This window comes from Hoplias malabaricus, chromosome 3 (genome assembly GCF_029633855.1).
Source record: "Hoplias malabaricus isolate fHopMal1 chromosome 3, fHopMal1.hap1, whole genome shotgun sequence".
Classification (NCBI taxonomy): domain Eukaryota; kingdom Metazoa; phylum Chordata; class Actinopteri; order Characiformes; family Erythrinidae; genus Hoplias; species Hoplias malabaricus.
The window spans coordinates 44,027,281-44,048,629 of NC_089802.1; the positions used below are offsets into that span (position 1 = coordinate 44,027,281).

Genomic DNA, 21,349 nt, shown 5'->3' on the forward strand with positions numbered 1-21,349 from the left:
GGCTACTTCCCTCCAGATTTTATTCCACTTTTCCAATGTTCAATTTGGTTGCATTTTTTTGTTTATCACAGTCCAAGGCATAGGCAGCAAGTTCCGTGTTCTGAAAAGTCTTTTTTTTTTTTTTTAATGTATTTTGTCACAGATTTTGGACATTCCCGTTCTTTATGAAAGTGGATTATCTGTAAATACATAAATATACTGCATGGAATGAAACAAAAAAAAAACATCTATCCCTTTTGTAGAATTGATCTTCCTTATTAGTATTATCAGATTTAAGTACAGCACATTCATATCAGATCACTTGTATGTACTGTTGTTCTTGCCTGGAAGCAGTATTGCTTCAACCTGTCGACTCGTGGCAGTGTATCTACAACATGAAGTGCACTGTGTGGTCCTCCCCCAGCTGTTACATAAAACTAAGGCTTGGGGTGGAGTTCCCTAGCCCCACTCAGGCTATAAAACCCAGCTCACCCCCTTTCCTGGGTGCAGTCAAGGGTGCTACTTACGAGAGGGATCTTTCCTACGGAGAAACCATGCCGGCTAAGCCAGCCCCTATCAAGAAGGCGGCCAAGAAGGAGCCTAAGAAGGAGGTGAAGAAGGAGGAACCAGCTCCTGCGCCCGCACCAGCACCAGAGCCTGCACCCGAGGCTCCTCCTGCTGAAGCTCCACCAGCTGAGGCTCCCCCAGCCGAGGCAGCACCACCAGCAGAGGCTCCACCTGTCGAGGCTCCCAAGGCACCAACCCCCCCTCCTCCACAAGGTACAGTCCACGGTTGTCCACTGGAATCCCACTGCCTTGCACAGTTTCAGGAGTTTTCCTTGCTCGAGGTCATCAGGGAATCGTCAAGACCTTCCAGGATCAAGGGACTCTTGAAACTTGGCAAAACAGTGGGCTCCCGGGAGAGGAATTTCAAACCTCCTCAAACTCCCCTCACCCCTTTAAACCTCGCCCTAGTCATGCTTACAACTCCTACTTATTCCTGACATCTCCCATGTCTTCCCGACACAACTGCCATACTGGTCTTAACATAGTTCCAGAAGCATGACCTTTATCAGCATGTTCAAACCCTTAACTACTCAGGCTTGAGAATCTGTTGACGGTGCAATTTCCTCTTCACTGCAAAGGAGCTTTCAGGGTTCAGTAGAGGCTGGACAGCACTAGGAGGAATTCACAGCTGCTTGCCTGCTTTACTCTTTTTAAACACTTTGGCATGCCTTTGATCAGGGGCCTGCCTACGTCGCTATTTTTGCCCTGATTTGTGCACAGCTGAAGGGAAATCATGCGTTTCTGCTTGACACTTTCTGCAGGTTATTCAGAATCTAATCCAAGGCATCAATTTATGGAAAATGAACTATGATAATTAAGAGATTATCATTAAAGTTCCAGGGCTTCGTTGTATTTGGCTGGGATTTGTTCTGAGATTTAGCTTTTCATTCCTACTGTCTCGCTAACATATGACATTGCTAATGAATCAAGTAGGGACTAACACCTTTCCAGCCTCTAGTCTAACTGAGGTCTCTGCTCGTGCGTCTCTGTGACCTAAGAGTGGATTTACACCCATGTTAGGTGGTCTCTAGTTTATGTTACCTTCCAGAGTTGGTCTGCTGTATCAGCATAGCTGTACATGTAAGAGAGCCACACAACCATAAAACCTGTAACCACCATGTGGTTGCAACGGTAACAACTTATTTCTGTCCCAACAGCACCCCAACACTTTTGTATTTCACTTATTTTAGGAATTCAAGTTCTGCCAAACGTTCATGTTAAAACAGATTGTGATTGTAAAGAAGGCAAAGGCAAAGAGTGAGTAGCATATTAGCTTAAAAAAATAAAACAAAATCGCCATTCAAACCATTCTGGCTGAATGGTTTTACACACAAATCTGTTTTGAAATCACTTTCAAAACTAAAAAGCCACCAGTGATTCACTGAACTTATTGGATTTAATTAAAGTTAAAACGCTTAAAAAAGGCAGGTTAGCTTTGAATTCTATTACTTTTTTGTTTCTCCTCAACAAATTTTTCATACTTGAATATGTTTGCCATAACTAACATCTTGGTGCATTTTTAAATCAGGCTGTGTGTCTAAACAGGTTTAGCGGGGTTAGCATGCTAACCTGTTATATAATTCTTTTTATCAGTTTAAAGTCTTTATCTGTCCTCATCCACATATTTATGCAATAGCACCTTAATCTTACTAATGATCAGTCACCTGAGCTTAATTAATTTATGACCCGAGATGAAGGTCAGAAGAGATTAACATGTTGTCCTAGACCTTAGCAATGTTTTATTTGTTTAAAACCTACTTTAATCAATATTAATCTATTACTAGAATACATTTAGTGATCTACAAACTTTCTACTAATGCATTTTAATCAGAATGCGATTCTGTGGTTCACTAAATCATAGAGGGAGACGTATGCTTAGGTTGAATCTAAGACTCAATCTGCCCTATTTAGTGCCCTATGTAGGTCAAAAAAATAAAGATTTAATTTCCAAAAACTGCATTACGTTTAGACATTGATTGCCCATTTAGTGAACCTTGTTACCATTTAAAAAAATAAATGAAAAATCTTCAAGATGATGAGATTGAGTCTTAGACAGAAGTTATTATTTCTTTTCATTAATTTCTATTAATTTTTTAAAGACAGGGTGGAGAGAGGTTAGCTTTACTGTCTCAAAATAATAAACAATAATAATCATAATAATTTTTTTTTTAAATTAGAATAGCTTATGTGTGCTTGTACTAGCAGTCTGCACTTGGCTGTGTTATAAATTGATTTTATCACCTGGATAACTGACCATTTAAAATTAAAGTGCTACTGAGGGCATTAAACCAGTGCAAAACACAACAATAAAAACTCACAATAAAAAATTCACATTTGAATTTTGAAACTAACATTGTTTATGTTACATAGGTAGGAGATTGCAACGTTAGGAGTCTTGCCCAAAGACTATTTATGCTTTAACATGATACGCATGCCCGAGTAGGGAACTAAACCCTAGTCTGCCACGTGGAATGAGAGTGCTACAACCCATAATACCAGTACCATTTTGGTTTTGCTCTTTAGCACAAGTTTTGCTTAAATATCCTCTGCAAACTCTTGTTTCAGCATCACTGCCCTTTGTGCAGGATTTTGAAACTCTGCTTTATTTCTTTGATTAACGCTTTAATGTTAAAATAGCTGCTGATGCTCCAGCTGAGGATGGCTCTGCTCCTGCTGCGGCTGAAGGTAAGGCTTCTGCTGTGGGTAAAGTAATGTCGTAATTTTGTGCCTTTCTACACAATGTAAGCTAATATCAGGTTAGAGTTAGATGCCAATGTGTGGGACAGTTTGTACTAAGGAGAACATCTTTTGAGTTATGCTTCTGATTAAACCAGCAAAGAATATTTGAGTGTTTGTTTTTATTTTTTCTATCTACAACTGAAAATGAAGAATCAGATGTCTATGTAGTCTATGAATTGACTGTTTATGCTCAATAAAGTCACATAGACGTCAAGTTTAAAATAGGTTTTCTACAGAATTTCTGTTAAATCCAGGTCAGTAGATGTCAGTAAAAAGGTTATTTTTGTAATTATCTTGAAGAAGAATTATTTGGCAGAAAAATATGCCTGATTGCTTTTTTAACTCAGTAACACTGGATTAAATCCTTGCTAGGCTATGTGAGACTACAGAGGCTTATGCTAATATTCACATCCTAAAGGAAAGTGCTCTTATATCTGCTGCTTCTAACGGACCACTGCTTGTTTAACACCAGCTGCTGCTGAGGTGCCACCAGTCGAGGAGGTCAGAGCTCCTACCCCCCCTCCTCCAGCAGGTAAACACCCAGACAGAGGAGAAATCACAGCTTCTGGTCTTTAACCTTCCTTTTTTTCTGCATCATTTACTGTTTCCTATTATCTTGGTCTTTATTGTCTCTCATGGGTAGAGTTATGCCTTTCATGAGGAACCGAAAGTGTGTGGAGATCAGGTTTATGACTCTGGTCTCTGTCTGCCTCCTCAGAGCCCACCAGTGAGCCTCAGGAGCTGGTGGTGGAGGATGTGAACGATACTTCCGTCACTATCCATTGGAGGCCTCCTGCTACCATTGGCGCCGCCGGCTTGGACGGATACACCGTGGAATGCTGCAAAGAAGGAAGTAAGTCCGAGGCCCTATGTGTGTCTGAGAATCCTCAAGAGGTCTCCGAGTGTTATCTGAACCCAAAACCCCACCTTATACGCTTCTCATTATCACTCTATATTTTATCTTAACTGCAATACTTTGAATAAGACAAAACACATACATGGTTTTGTCTCAGCAGTGATGAGACAATATATTTTATTCATTCATTCATTCATTGTCTGTAAGCGCTTATACAGTTCAGGGTCGCGGTGGGTCTGGAGCCTGCTAGGAATCACTGGACGCAAGGTGGGAACACACCATGGAGGGGGCGCCAGTCCTTCGTAGGATGACACACATTCACTCACACACTCACACCTATGGACACTTTTGAGTCGCCAATCCACCTACCAATGTGTGTTTTTGGACTGTGGGAGGAAACCGGAGCACCCGGAGGAAACCCACACGGACACAGGGAGAACACACCACACTCCTCACAGACAGTCACCTGGAGGAAACCCACGCAGACACAGAGAGAACACACCACACTCCTCACAGACAGTCACCCGGAGGAAACTCACGCAGACACAGGGAGAACACACCACACTCCTCACAGACAGTCACCTGGAGGAAACCCACGCAGACACAGAGAGAACACACCACACTCCTCACAGACAGTCACCCGGAGGAAACCCACACGGACACAGGAAGAACACACCAAACTCCTCACAGACAGTCACCGGCCGTGCCGCCGTGCCGCCCCCCTATGTATTACTTAAATATCATTATTATTAATTTATTTTTACTGTTTTATAAACCAAAAATATTTCTACACTCACTGTCCATATTCCCATTGTCCATACAGGAAAATTTTTTTGTTCTATAATTACAGACCCTAGTCCATCTATTGCTCTGCATACTGTATTAGCATCCTTTTCATCCTGTACCTTAATGGTCAGGACCAATCAAAGAGCAGGTATGATTTGAGTGGTGGATGATTTAGAGCGCTGCAGTGACACTGATGGTGGTGTGTTAGTGTGTGTTATGTAGTGGATCAGACACAGCAGTGCTGCTGGAGTTTTTTTAAACACTGTGTGTGCACTGTCCACTATTAGACACATCTAAATATTTGGTACACTTTATAGCTTATCTGTTGCTGCAGAGTTTGTGTTTGTTGTCTTTTAGTCCTTCATAAGTGGACAGAGGATGCTGTTGGCTGGATATTTTTGGTTGGTGGACTATTCTCAGTCTAGCAGTGACACTGATAAGTTAAAAAAAAATCTCTGCTGTGTCTGATCCAGTCCTGCACACATTAGCACACCACCACTACATGACTGTTTCTGCAGCACTGAGCATGATCCTCTTTCCAAATAACACCTGGTCAGGGGGTACTGATCATTAAAGAACTGGGTCACAAGGGGCAAACGAACACACAAACTGTAATTACAGAACAACAACGTGCTCTGGTAAGGTATGTGCAAGTAAGAGAATGTACAGCGAGTGTAGAAACAAGGAGCTGGTGTTAAAGTTATGGCTGATTCTTTCCAATTCTCAGTATACCAAAAGCAGTTCTTTGTAAGTAGGTATAGAACATCCCTAAGAATATCAATGTGAGGAAGGACAGACATTTTTGTATCTAATGAGATCCCCATCTTAAAATACCCTCACGTCTCTCTGCACTGCTCCCTAATTTAACCCCGGAGAAACTCTGAACACAGATTACAGCTCCACTGGTGACTGAGCGCTCTCAGCTGCACCTGTCCCCAAAGTGTCAGCAGGAGATTTACACTTGCACCTAGCTCCTGGCCCTAAAAGGACTGAGACATGTCCAGCAGTAACACTGTCTCACAGAACGCCTCCCACAAGCCATGTGCCTGGCAGGTAGAGCCCCAGCCTCAGTGATTAACGTAGAGAGATCCCTTATGGGATATAATTTGACAATCCATATTTTTACACAAATATTTGGAACTGGTTTAATAAACAGACCAATAAAATATATACTGTATACAAGTATTCTGAAATTAATATAACAATATCCTGATTAGAAATAATATTAGTACCTCCTCCTTGGTTCTACAGTCACACCATCTTGTCACCATTTTATCAGCACCACTGAGCATACAGGAGCACTTTGTGGTAGTCTATCTGTTCCCCTGCATACTTTTTTAGCCTAGTTTCACAGTTTTACCATTCAGTTCAATGTTCAAGGCCCCCATAGGACCATCACAGAGAAGGTATTACTTGGCTGATGGGTCACGCTCAGCACTGCAGTGACATTGGCGTTGTGGATTTGTGTTAGCGTGTGTTGCGCTGGTATGAGTGGATCAGACACAGCAGTGCTGCTGGAATTTTTAAAGCCCTCAGTATCACTACTGGACTGAGAATAGACCACCAACCAAAAACATCCAGCCGACAGCATCTTGTGTCCACTGGTGTGTCTAAAAGAGTGGGCAGTAAGGGGATGCAATGTTTAAAAGCTCCAGCAGCAATGATGTTTCTGATCCACTCGTACCAGCACAACACACACTAACACACCACCACCCCATCAGTGTCTCTGCAGCACTGAGAATGTCCTGATCGGTGAAGAACAGGGTGAAAGGGGCCTAACGATGTATGCAGAGCATCAGATTGACTACAAAATGCTGCTGAATGGTCAGTGGGGGTGGCTTCAATGCCATGGCTCATCAGTGTTTATATTTTTAAACAAAGGTTTTTACATTTGTTTATAAATTAATTGGTAGACAACATGTCAAAAAAGTGTAAATGACAATATTATGTACAATAACATTACCATGTCTTTTCTGTATTATATGCATAGTGTAACATGTATTTTCCCATATGTAATGCTTACGGTGGTGCAGTATAATGCATGGTGCAGGTGAGTCAGGATTCTGAGAGCAGTGTGTTTAGCTCAAACCATGGATGAGGAAAATGTTTTTCAAAAAAATCATGATGCAGGTCCAATAAGATTGCTGCCACAAATCTGAAACTGAACGAGCATTCTGAAACAATATGCTCCTGAGGCAGGTCTTCAGCAGGTACCTGTATTTCCAAAGACCCAATCTCCCAAAGCAATAACCTCGAAGCCTGTGAAAGTGAATAAATAAAGCCAGAATATTGGTCAGTTTACTGTGAGCTCATAATATGGGTCAGACTGGACAGTGAGAAAACTTGAAAATCAATTCCACTAGTCTGAACAGATTAAGGGACAAAACTAGTGGATACCTGCTGGTAAGGTTTTAAACTAAATTTTGAAACATTTCTGTGAGGGGTTAGTTGTATGCAACCATAAGAACATTAATGAGATCATGTATTAATATCACTCCAAGAGGATGGATTGTGAAAATACTGTTTAACTACTCCTCAGGTCTAAGCTGGTGGGTTTTATACCCTTCGAGCCAGCACTTGGAATTTGGCGTGTTATCATCTGGCTTGTGTACAGCTACCCCAGTGTGTCCCATTTCCCCTGTGTACACAGTCACTCAGCAACTGTCTCCACAATGAGTACACCTTAAATTAACTGAAGTCACTAATTATAAGGGTTGTCTGCAATGTTTTGTATGGTTACATATGGACTACTATCCGAAATCTTTCTCTCACAGTTTTCTCCCTGTGTTCCCCACAGCTGGCGACTGGAAGGCTATTAACGAGGAGCTGATCGTGTCTTGTCGTTATGTGATTAAAAACCAGACCACCGGTGACCGTTTGAACATCAGGGTGGTGGCTGTGAACGCCGCTGGCCGTAGCCCCCCCGCCACTGTCGCAGATGCTGTCTTGGTCAGAGAGGTTATGGGTAAGTGCTAGTTTTATGGTAAAGATATAAAAATACCCCTGCCATGCACGATAAGCAAAGCCAATATAAAGACCAGAGCACATATTTAGAGCTCTCTGTTTTTAAAAGTTTATGAAGTTTATAATTATCACTATGGAAGCGGGAATCCATGCGATGCAAACCTCTAAACATTTGGTTTTATTATCTGGAGACTGTGAAATTGATCTCCGCTGATGCATTGGTGGCACTGATACTTATTTAAAATCAATCCTGTAAGATTTGTATTATGAATAATAGAACAAAATAATTGGACCATGTGTCATCCCGTTTTTTTAACTGGGATATAAGTGCAAATACTCTGGGAATAATAATCTGGACAGATAATCACCCTGAACTCTAGAGACATCGACCACAAAATTGGCTTGATAATCCTGTAACATGGACCAGGCGTAAGTCCGAAAACATGAAGGGATTCATTCTGCTTTTGTGCTGTGTCTTGCGTGGAGTGCCTCCTTGTCTGAATTTTTCCAATTATGTCTCTGTACCCGTGAGAGCCCACAATGAGTTTGAACGGAGCAAAACAAACAAAAACAGTACAGAGAAATAGAGCAGTGAGAAAAACAAAGAAAACAAGAACAAAAGAACTGAGCAAAAATAGGTAAAAAACAGAGATTCTGCACCTCGCTCCTGGGCACTCTCACTGAATTATGGCTCATTCTCATTTAAAGGAACAGGTGCTGAAACTGGTCATTCTGCTGCAGGGGAGAACACTGCTGTGTTGTTTGATACTCATGGTATTTTTACCAACGCATGTCACAGCTGTTTCATTACACCCCCAGATCTGTGTTCACTTGTGGAAAAAGGGTACAATATGTCTCCATTACTCTTATTGGTATAGTGTAATTTTCCACCCTGAGCTGTGTATCAAATCCTAGTTTGCTGTGTGGAGGACAGTGAAGTTACTCAGTGTATTGTGCCAATATTACCTCCAGCTCCCGCTCTCATACACAGACAGCTGGGAGACTGCAGGATAGTTTCTGCATTCTCTGGCAATGGTGGATCTAGCTGACTGGGTTTGGCTCCGGCTCACTGGATAGAGTTGCAATGCAAGCCTGGTGGTAATTCAATTGTGTGGCATGAACACTTTGATAAAAGAAATAGAGAAGCGGTGTCCTTCGTTTGGATCAGGATGAATAACCCTAGAGAGGTTCTGCTGGTCATTTTGTATCAGTACAGCATCTCTACCTAATATGAGGAAGGTTAACCTTGGCTTCAACAGAATCCGATGAAGAGCTGGAATCTCTTTGGGGACCTAAAGTAACTGAATTATTTATTATGTTTTGTTTACCGAAGCACAGTCTCTCTCTAAATGAAACACTTAATGGAGTCTGTGCCTTTACATTTTAGGAATTTGGCAGACTTTCTTTTTCAGAACTACTTATGATTTCTAATCATGTTAGAGAGGAGAGAGAAAGTAGGGTTTGGAGTCTTGCCCAAGGACTTTATCAAGTGTTGTGTGATCATGAAGCCCAAGCCACTCTGAAATTTGGAAGGAAATGGAGTTACCTTCTCTAAACTACCAAATGTATTTTGAAAAATCTTACAATTTAAGTATAATTCAAATAGACATAAATATAGTGTCGCTGTCCAAATAAATAATAGTAAATAAATAAATTGTGTCCAATCTCCAAAATGGTAAATTTATAGGTTTCTATATAGTTTCAGTGGAAATCAATGTAATTCCAACTGGAGCATTTCTGTTGGTCCATTCATCATGAAATCTTCACACAATGTGAAGAACAACTGCTGTGTTCAAATGATGCAGTAAAATAAAAACTGAAAAAAAGATATGTTTTTCTTTGGTATGACATCTTAATGTATATGTTAACATCCAATTCATAATCAGAATCTGGAAGTGAAAGTTACAGCATCTTAATTAACCTCTTTAAATCCCAGGCTTATTACTCAGTAACTACCTGGACTGCAACATTTATATTTAAAGATAATCTTAGGTTATAGGAATGTGTAATAAATATTTGGACCCGGTACTGGGTTCTGGGCACTAAAGTACACCAAGTGGACCAATGGACACCTGCATTGCACTTATTTTGGCATTCCTTCTGAATTTAAGGGTATTATTCTGCTGTTTGGCCACCTTTGTTGTAGTAGAAGCTCCTTATCATTTGGGATTAATTTAGATAAGATATTGGAACAGTACTGTGATGATTTGAGTGGATTCAGCAACATAAACGCAGGTGATGTTATTTAATCAGTCCTGAATTCCAAAAGTCACTTCCTCACTGATGGTGTTTGTTCATTCTTGAAAACAGACTTCCAGTTCTCCACAGCCCAATGCTTTATAGCCCTCCAGCAGATGCCTGGCATTGGGCACTGTACTTTTAAACTCATGTGAAGCTGCTCCAGAGTGTCCCATTTATTTTTTTCTACAGGGGTCACAATGTTGTTTACTTTAAAGCAGCTGAATGCAGTGACTTTAAAGGGTGTCTAAAATGGCTGCATACAGCATAGTAAATTAAATAAAAGTGCATTGTATTAAGATAAAGCAGCCCGTATTTGCCAAACACAGATCCTTTTTGGAGGGAAAGTGCCATGCACACCTGTATAGTAGTCGGGTTTAAGTGCGCAGAGCGTCTAAAGAAAGACATGGAAAAATGTAGGATGGAAAGTTGAACTGGGCAGCAGTGTAACATGAGACCACTTGCCACACTGTAGGCATGCAGGTTCCTGCAGTGCTCTAGTGGGACACTTCCAGATTCCTACACTTGTTCTCCAGCACTGGTGGCAAATTAAAAATCAGCTCCTTCAGTAAGAATGGCCATCCTGGTCAGACATCCGTGGAAAACCACTGGGAGGTATTGTCCATTAACATGGACGACACAGAGGGTCAAAAGTGTTTTGGATTGGTGTCAAGCGACTTCCCCCAAGAGCGATGGTGACAAGTGTGAATGGTACTTTTGGGGGTGGGAGACATTCCCATGTGTTCTCACACCGTGCCTGGAGCCTGAGAGCAGCTCAGGTTCCCTTCAAGAGCTTAGCACTCACCAGAGATGCAGTGTTTATCTAGAAACATGCCATGGAAGGTGAAAGGCACTTAAATGAATTATCTTAATTTTCATAGTGTTTTAGGTGTGGGTTTTTTATTTTTATTTTTATTTTTTTATACAAATGTGGAAGCCTGTCCCCTATGTGGCTATGGCCCATATGCCAACTGCGTCCATTTGCTGCAGTCCACTTTGGTCATAACCAACTGCAGGAATAAAAATAGTTCCCACACATCACTTCCGGTTGTTAAGTATTGTAACATAGTCACCAAAGCTATTTAATAGATTACTCACCACGATATGAAAAAGTGGAAAGTGGAAATGCAAAGGAACATAACACAACCCTAAAGGTTCGAACATTTAGACAGGCTCAGAGTAGGCCAGCAGTCCATGACAAGTTCAGAATTTTAGGCAAGTTAAGGTAAGTTCAAGCTTACATTTATTGATACTAAATATAAATTATACTAAATATAAAAAATGCAAATCCATTATAGTTGCAAAATAATGAATTGGTTAAATTCCTATGTACCATTTTGTAACTACATTGGAATGATAAAGAAAATAAATTCATTCTTGACCGGAACTCGTGATCCAGAAATTATAAGTGTTCATCTCACTACATATCCCATGTGCACCAAATCATATGATAACACTTCATATATTTTTGCTATTGACATGAACTCTTTTGTTAGCACTTTGAATGCGAAAGCAAAATATGTATGCGCCTGCTGAGTATGCAAACAGTGTTAAAAGCTCATGTCACTGGAGTCAGTTTGGCTTCATCCAATCATTTCAGACATATGTAAATATTGGTTGTAGATCTGGTCAAGGGTCTGGAGTTAAGGTGTTTTGCCCATTAAAATAGTCAGTGTAACCCAAGTCTTCCATCATGTATTATTACTGGGAGGGATGTGACAACACTGACCTATTTACAGCTGTGATGAGTCCAGCAGGTCCAACGTCAGCATGTCCTACATCCAAAAGTAGATTTGTGTTAGGGTTTTCGGATACTGTAGCCATTAGTGAGGTGGAGAAGAGAGTGCATACCAGCAGTGTTAATGTTTGATCATAATGTTCAGGTACACTGTTATGGGATTGCTTACTAATGTGCAGGACATTTAGTTAAGTGGTGTTATTTTCCAGAGTACAAAATAAAAGCCTCTGTTCACGGTGGGGGTTGGCTTTCAGATTCTGTGTTGCTGTGATCCTACTGTAATTACATAGAGGTTGCCAGAAATGTGTTGTATTTACTGAATTATCATTAGGATTAAGGACTAATGCTAAACCAGTATTTTGGGGTTAAATATCAACTCTCTAACTTGTGGATGGGTCTCGAGCCAATACGGATTTATATTTATAAACTGTTGACAAACTGTTGATTTTCAAAGTGAAAATAATGACTTTTACAGCAAAAGTTTGATTTGCTGAATTTAGCATACTGAAATGTTGAAGGTTTTACTAAACCAGTAAAACAATGATGCTTTTTGTCATATTGTAAAATTAACATTTTGAAAATGTAAATCTTATTCTTAAACTAACATACTTTTTGTTTCTATTGTAGATCGCCCCAAGATTCACCTGCCACGTATCCTGAGGCAGCGTTATGTGGCGAAAGTTGGACAGAAGGTCAATCTTGTCATCCCCTTCATTGTAAGTGCGCCTTAAATTTTTAGCATGAATTCAAATTCCAAAAACAAATCTACTCATTCTCAGCAGCTCCAGAGTGAGGACTCTAACCTCAGGCTCTTTTCTCTTCTCAGGGTAAACCCCAGCCTGTGGTCACCTGGACAAAGGATGGCCAGCCTATTGACCCCAAGAGAGTGAACATCCGTAACACTGAGAGGGACAGCATTTTCTTCATCCGTTCCTCAGAGAGAGCAGACTCTGGGGTCTACGAGATGTGCGTTAAAGTGGAAAGCTTTGAGGACAAAGCCCAGTTAACTCTGCAGATCATTGGTAAGAAACAGTCAAGGTGTAAAAAAAAAAACAGTGGACTTCTTTTTTTTAAACATGGAAATTAACAACAAAATTTGATTTGTAACAAAAGTGTAGGACTTGGAACATTTTATACAATATGACACTGACTGTGTTAAGACACAACAGTCAGAAGGTATTTTACTGTGATCTCCTCTTGTATAATGTTAATCATGATCTTGCTTTGTTTGCCTCACAGAGTTGCCAGGCCCTCCAGCCTCTGTAAAGATAGTGGACACCTGGGGTTTCAATGCTGCTTTGGAGTGGACCGAGCCCAAGGACAACGGAAACACAACCATCACTGGATACACAGTCCAGAAAGCTGACAAAAAAACTGGGGTGAGGACTCTCTCTCTCTCTCTCTCTCTCTCTCTCTCTCACACACACACTCATTTGACGTGGAAACAAAAGGAGATTAGAGCACAGTGGATGAATCAGGTTCAGTGCATGAAATTAAGTACAATCCTACCAGTGCCTCCACAACAACTTCGCTATGCGCTAAAAACTATTAGTGTTAAATTAACATTGAGAGTGTTGACAAGTGTTACATTTTTACCCTCACAATGATACTTTATTTAAATGATATAACGCTGGTGAAATTGCTGTGTCATTTAGATATCATTTACATAATGGTCTCCTTAATTAATAGAGGACTAATAAAAGTTGGTAAACATAGGCTTGTGAGCCAATGGCTGCTGACTAAATGTTAGTGTTGTAAAATGATGACAACTAGATGATGAAATTTGAGATAAACAAAACTCATTCAAAAAATTCATTAATGACAACAGAAATAAGCTGTATAGTAATTTCCTAAAATAATAGATTTAAAGAGTAGATTAGAGGCTGTTACTGATCCTGCTGTGTGTATGGCTGGGTTTTTTCTTGGCCATGTCAGTCGCATGAAATTAAATCACAGAGGAATATGTCTTTAGGAGGAACATATATTATGTGGAGTGTGTGTTTTTACTACATCCACTTCTATGAATATTGTCGCTGTCTAATTAAAAACACGTATCTATATTTTTGTTGATTTTTAATTTTCTACATCTTTGGAAACAAAGCTGCCCTTCACACTGTGTAAAAATTTCATGATGAATGAAAAAATAGAAAAACACTAATAACGTTGATTGAACACTGATGAATTTGCTGTGTATGTATTCTTGTTAAACTTTAAAATCCTCTACATAATGCAAAGGTCTTAGGAATAACCTGTACCTGATGTTTTTTGAACATTGTCACACTCAAAATGCCCGAATTTAATAAGTTAATGGGAAAACAACAGTTTCTTTAAAGAACACTGCTCAATGCAGTAGTGGCGTTTGTGATTCAGAAATTATAATCAAAATAAAAAAAAAACAAAGTGCTTACTAATGCTCTAGAGGTTGAATGCCAACAAATCCTCACAGAAATCAATATTTAATTTTAGATGAGATGTTGGATGAGCAGGTGTACTCAATTTTGGCCATTTAGTGTAGGTTTGGATTCAGGCTTGTTCGCCTCCAGAGAGTTTTGTTTGTTATTTATATTATCAAGAAATATTTTCTGTCTATTAAAACGTGTAATATACTATAAACGTGAAATCTGCTTGTTTCTTATCAGGACTGGTTCACAGTGTTGGAGCACTATCACAGGATGAACGCCACTATCTCAGACCTCATCATGGGAAACACCTACATTTTTAGAGTCTTCACCGAGAACAAGTGTGGATTGAGTGAATCAGCCACCGTTACTAAGGGCTCAGCCACCATCCAGAAGACAGGTCAGCTGAATTTCTCACTGGTCATTTGTTAGTGGTGTACAATCAGAATAATTTAAACCTGCAAATGTTTTAAAAGCGTGGAGCAGGTGCGCTTCATGTAGCTTTGCTACCAGCCCAAGGGTCCTGAGGTTGTGGGTCAAATGACCCACCCTGGGTCACTTGAGTGGTGGGTTCTCTCTGTGTTATCTCCAGGTTCTCAGGTTTCCTCCCACAATTAAAAGCATATGTAGGTAGACTGACTGACTGTGTGACATGGCCTAATTTTGTGAGTGTGTTATGCCCTGTGATGGAATGTGCTTCTGATTCTGAGTAGAATCAGTATGTAGTGGTTCCAAAAGATGGACAAATTAATGTTTTAGATTTTTGAAAATATCCAATTTACCAAGAAACTGCTCTATTCTTGCATCAGATATTATGCAAGATGTTAATAAGATTTGCAATGAAAATATAGACAAAAATGGAAACATTTCCTACTGTGGTCAGATTTTAGACCACATCATATATAGTACAGCATACTAAAGATGCACTGGTCAGTTGCAGTGGAGCATATGTCCATTGTCTGAATTTTCTATTTTTAATTACATACTAAACTGCCAAAGACTGTGCATCGCAAATCCCAAAAAAGTGCACTAGTGCATTAGTACAGGTGACTCATACAGGTGACTTACAGTGGCAGAGTAGACAGCAAAGATAGCATTTCTGCACCTGGTTTCTTAGGCACAGAATGCACTTATGCTGATCCCATTACTAAAATGAGTACATGCTCATCCATTTCTTGATATTCCAGTTTATTTTTACTAGATAGGTTTCTAAATACATTTGATAGTCACACTGAGTGGGGCTTGAAAACACAACCCCAGGACCCTGGAGCTGTGTGACAGCAACACGACCTGCTGTACCACCGTGCCACCCTCCAAAAACAAACATGTATTTCCAAAATAGTAGATTTATACAAGAAAGAAAACCTTCATTTTCAACGGAATTAAAGAAAAAGTAAATCTGCATCATTTCCATTCTATTGGTCCATTCACTGGTCCATCCCTGTAGACTGACACCTGCATGTCGCAATATTTCCCACCAGGTATTGATTATAAGCCTCCAGTGTACAAAGAGCATGACTTCAGCGAGGCTCCCAAGTTCACCACCAATATGCCAGACCGCAGCACCACTGTGGGCTACACCACCAAGCTGCTCTGCGCTGTCAGAGGAACCCCCAAGGTATTCCCCTATTTATTCTTCAATACTAACACCTTTAGAGGGCAGGGGTGAGTAATGTTTGTTTATTTGAGCTTGGTCTGTGTCTGTAGGCAGTTGAAAGCTACTATGTAAACCTGGTTTCAATGTGAATTTGTATATATTTTACCAAGAGACTAGTCCCAGGGTTTGTATGGTGTGCATACAACATAAATAGCAGTGTGCACCAATAATATTAACCATAACCCTAAGCCTAACCCTACTCCTAAGTGTAAGATCCAAATGTTTAGAAATGGCAGGACTATTTTTCTAATCACTCCTTTGTTACATAAAAGAGAGTTGGTGTAGATTTAGCACCACAGTGCCATCATTGGATGGTAGCCTACTTAGTAATCATAAAATAACTAAAATCTACATTTTTTTCACTAAGTATCTACAGCTTTGAGGCTAAATAGCTGATTAACCAGTTTGGCCACTTTAGGCTTAGAATTTGTTTGTGGCATAGAATATCCTCAGTACAAAAATAGGAGATAAGTCCCATGTCAGAGCATCACTTGCCTTGCAGAACAATCTTTTGCTAGATAGTAATGCCCAAAAAGTTGATCAATAAAGTGCAAAGAAGCCCTCAGTTTTTTATGCTGCTTCACTGTGTACTGTTTTAAGTTAGGCCTGATTTTCACAAGTGCAGCTGTGTCTCCATTATCGGAATAACAGCAGTGCCCTGAGCCATAGGGTTAGAATGTGAATTGCTGCAGGAATCTGGCAACCAGACTCACTGACAGCACAAGCCCTCGGGATGGATGATAAATAGGATAAACATATGCGGGCCCAGGTTGGATAAGTGGCATACATGAGCTGTGGTGGTCCAGTGAGACCCCTGACTATGGTCTTGATACTTAGCAGTGGGTCTGCAGAGGAGGAATATGTTCTCTCAGTGACCATGTGACAAATGCTTAGCACTTTCATTTATTCATCAAGGAGGTGTGAAAGAAATTAATTCCAGTGAGTTATGGTTGGTAAAGCATAGTGGATAACACAACTGCCCTCCATATGGCAGGTCCATTTGCCAGCTCTGTAATTGATTAAAATCTCAAATTACCTTGGATTAAATAGTTGGTCAAATAACATTCATGCAAGTGTTTTAAATGTATTATGCTTTCAGAAATAATGGACAAATCCCCTGTATTTCTTCCTTACTTTCTCCTTCTCCACAGCCCAAGATACAATGGATGAAGAATCAGATGATCATTGGTGATGACCCCAAGTTCAGACAAATCAACAACCAGGGCATCTGCTCTCTGGAGATCCGTAAACCCGGAAACTTTGATGGTGGTGTGTACTCCTGCAGAGCCATTAATCCACACGGAGAGGCTACTGTGACCTGCAAGCTGGAGGTCAAACGTAAGTCCACCCCAGGGCAACAAGCTAAGCAGCTGCTCAGAAACAATGCATGGCAGCAAAGTATGCACGCTTTGTTTGTGCAATGGGTTTTAACATATTTCAAGTCACTGAGGTTAATGGATGTTAGAGACAACACAAGAGTGGGAACAGCACTCTCATGCAAGAAATAATAGAAATATTTGGCTGTGCAGTCCTTACATATCCTAGACGTGCTGAAATTTGACAATAAGTAGTAGGGCAATATTAAAGGGCAATAAATTTTCTATTGTATTTGGCCAAAACAATATATAAATAATGAAGATAAATTTTAATTAGTCAATTTAGAAAGGTAATTTATTTAATGAAAGGAGTTTTCTTTGATGTTTTGTCCCAAAAAATATTTGCCCACATATATTTATCTACAATATTTCAATAATGCATTTGTCATTTAAATTGAGTTAAAATTCCAATATGAACAACATTCTCCCTATTTACTTAAATTAATATCTGAACATTTTTTTGCCTTCGCCTGTGATGTTTCTATTTAAGAATAGTGTGTGTTTTTGTGCTCCAGCTGACCAAGCTCCCACTACACTGTGATCGCATTGTGATCCCTTTTGGTGTTTGAACAGCTGTTTTGGTGTGTTATTGTTCTGAGAACCTTCTCAGGTCATGGTAAAGCATGCAACCCTATCTTTTCATGCTCAATGTGCTATATAAAGCACAAAGGGTCTATAACCGGGAGGGGAAAACCAAAGACAATAGCTGTGTACACAGTTTATCTTATACATGTATTGTTTTTTTCTTCTTAATAAGATATCATAATATTATCTTGTGATATACAAGTTTGGTAACACTTGTATAACACAAGTCAATGTTCATAAGGCTACATGCAACCTACATAAGCTCTTCAGGCTGACTAATATCAATAAATGTTTATTTCAACTAGGACAATTTGTCATAATAATTTCAAGTGAAATAGATAAACTGAGACTTGTTGGAATGAGCCTTTATAGATGTTTATATAGGGTAATATGACTGTAAGAAATGGTTTATATAAATATCAGGTACACTTATGTAGGGTTTACATGGGCTTATGAAGAATGACCTATAGAAAATTAAGGAGTGTTGCTAAATGTTTTATATGAGCACATTGCTAAAATATTCAGAGAAAACTTTTATTTTGTAATTTGGAAATGGTCAAAGCTGATTATGTTTATTTAATAAATTGATTGCATTGTGATTTGCATAAGTCTTGAATGGTCACTCTGGCAGTTTGGCAATGTCCACAGGCAGTTATCAAATTATACACAGTATTATGGTTGCCTGATATCAGTGTAATCCACCTTAAGCCATGTTAATAGTCAAGATTATATCTAGTGGTCTGCCTTCTGTTCTAATGCTAGTAATTTTACTGCTCTTTAGCACTTAGCAGTTGGGGCTTACTGAAGCAGACAGATTTATTGTCCTTGTAAAGTCATTTAAGGCCTTTCAACATCTGTGAGATGTTAAGATTTCACCTACTTCTGAACAAGTGGCTGCTACAGTCACTAATGGTATTTCTGAGGCTTAGTAGCCTATTGAAATAGATGCTAATATCAAGTTATTTTAATGTGTCTTTCTAGACATGTTGTGATTGCATTGTAATGGAGTGATGTGCCTTATGTGGAATGTTTCTCCTTCCCTAACAGAGGCAGTGATTGCTGATGCTGATAAGAAATAAGTAAAACGACGTTCATGCAGGTCAGTTTTGACAATATGTTCTATTCAAAACAGATGTTTGTTTACTGTGTTTGTAAAAATAATATATTAGTTTTCCTAATCATCAAACAATTTATCATTAAAATTGTGTCACCAAAGGTTTCTGTTGTGGCTGAAGGGTTGCAATAAGCAATTTTGAGTCCTAAGTTTACATCTAATTTGGGTCTTGACAAGACATCTGTCTTCCCCCCCTTGCAATGACCTTACATGGTGGCGACTAAACTTGGACAGTGTGGCCCCTGCTGCTGGAGGGAGGGTGGGTGAGTTCTAGTGCTCCATAAATTAAATCTGGTGCGCCTCCATATGTGTACAACAGAAGACCCAATCACATTTCCCTGACTCAGCGCCGGGCTCCCCATTAGGCCCTGGGGAGCCTGCAGCCATTCACTTCCAGCTCTTACGCTAATAAACTCTTCAGCCCACAGGCACTGAATTCACATTATATTTCTTTGTGTGGGAGGACTCAGACGAACTTGTTCCGAGGGCACAGTGAAAATTATGATTGTAATAATGCTAATGTATTTATTGCTAAACTGCTTTGGAAAGTCAAATGAGTTTGAGAGTTAAATGTGAACAGTTTGAACACTAGCAGAGGAGAAAAGCTGACTGCATCAGCTGTCGTATACAGTGTCAGAGGCCATTGACACCTGTTTCTTGTTTTTTCCTGTCTGCATATGTTCCAGTCTCAATTTAGGAGCAGCAGGAAAAGAGAGTTCTTTCAAAAGGTGAGGACAAGGGACTTTCTGTGTCATTATTAAAATGTACAGTAGAAGTGACATTTGGAATCCCTGTTTCAGTGTTCATGTTTGTGATAAATATATATCCAATTTAATTGTATTAAATGATTGTAATGTGATAGCCCAGTGCAACTCATGTTTCAGAAATATAGTAGGACACTAGTAGCTGTAAATAGAAATGAAGACATTATTTATGTGCCTAGAATGATGAAACAACTGTGTAAGGTTTGAAAAAAAAAAAATGAAAGCAATGCATAGCAACAAGACCTTGTTATAATGAAATTAAATTATAAATCTGGAGGCAGATGGAAAAACAAAGAAAAAATGAAAACAATTAATTTGTGTGTTGTGTTTTTCATTTTATATAGTGAATAATTCTAAAATTAATAAATTAAAAGGTTGTATTGAAATCCACTGTTTTATCATGCATATAAATCAGTGATTCTCAGTCCAGGTCCTGTTGGGACACTGCCCTGCACATTTTAGAGATTCTTCTGCTCCCAACACACCAGATGCAGTTAATGAGCGTATCAACCACTCCACCCAGAGCAAAGAGAAAACTATAACATGCAGATTAGTGGCCCAGCAGGTCCAGGATGATATAAGAACCACTGATATTTAATAACAAACAAATGTCTATATTGAGTGCGATTTACAATTTTGGTAGAATATTTTACAAAATGAACAATGAAATGTTAAATGTTACAAATATTTAATGAGTCTCTGTAATGTTTTCAATGATGATATTTGACCCCTCTGCCTCTTTTCTTTTTAGGATTTTGAAGACACTGGTTGCTGAAACAAAACCAAAAAAAGAAAAAAAAAAAAAGAAAAACATGAACTGTACATATGAAGGACGAGAAATAAAGAGACATTTATTGCATTTTTCGTATGTAACACTCTGCCTCTGACTATTAAAGCACATATATATAGGTATATACATCACCAAATGATTGTGGTTGAGATATCTATTTAAATATTTGTGTCTATATCTGTGTTTGCCAGCCCATCCCCCACATCCCCGCCCACACCTGTCCCTGTCCTACCTTGTAAAAGCTGATTGAGTTTTCTGCCAGCTCTATAAGATTATTGGCAAAATAAACGGGAAACTCCAACTTTTCAGTGTTTGTTAAGAATAAATTCACGCCTCCTATTTGTTCTCATTGTTTTTTTTTTTTTTTTTTTTGTTAATTTATTTACAAATATATGAACATGATAATGGATTCAAGGTATATGTGTGTTCCAGAAAGAAAATGTATGGCTCATTTTTGTTACTCAAGGCCCAGGAAATGACAGTAATTCTCCTAACGCTCCTCAGGGGAAAGAGTAGACAAAAAGGAGACATGAAAACGTTTCAGCCTAGGGTAAAGGTGATGTTATTTACAGCATAAAATGAAGAAGGTTCTTTGTGTTGAATGGGAAATTGTTGAGAAATAAAGGGGATGTGAGAGATAAAGGAAATATGAATGTGATTATCCTGGCAAATCTGAGATTAAAAAAAAAAGATGTTTTATGTCAATATTATTTATTTTCTTTCTGAACGAAAAATATCTAAGTACTTGGAGACTTAAGCAAAATGCCCTTTATCTTTCCATCAGTTTTCATATTTGT

General features: G+C 39.2%; 1 protein-coding gene across 2 annotated transcripts; it reads left to right on the forward strand.

Moving 5' to 3' along the window:
• The first annotated feature begins 533 nt into the window (after positions 1-533).
• mybphb (myosin binding protein Hb) lies at positions 534-20,790 on the forward strand. Of its 2 annotated transcripts, XR_010801954.1 has the most exons (14): positions 534-759; positions 3,184-3,231; positions 3,758-3,817; positions 4,004-4,138; positions 7,725-7,892; positions 12,495-12,583; positions 12,694-12,889; positions 13,107-13,246; positions 14,507-14,666; positions 15,748-15,884; positions 17,075-17,261; positions 18,932-18,983; positions 19,685-19,726; positions 20,514-20,790. XR_010801954.1 is itself a non-coding variant. In XM_066666065.1 (12 exons), exons 1-12 carry the CDS (start codon positions 534-536, stop codon positions 18,961-18,963), a joined length of 1,578 nt encoding a protein of 525 aa, XP_066522162.1. In that variant the 3' UTR covers positions 18,964-19,044. The 2 variants fall into 2 exon arrangements, 1 of the variants encoding a protein (XP_066522162.1); XM_066666065.1 differs by lacking the exons at positions 19,685-19,726; positions 20,514-20,790 and having other exon boundaries at positions 18,932-19,044.
• The last annotated feature ends 559 nt before the right edge of the window (positions 20,791-21,349 follow it).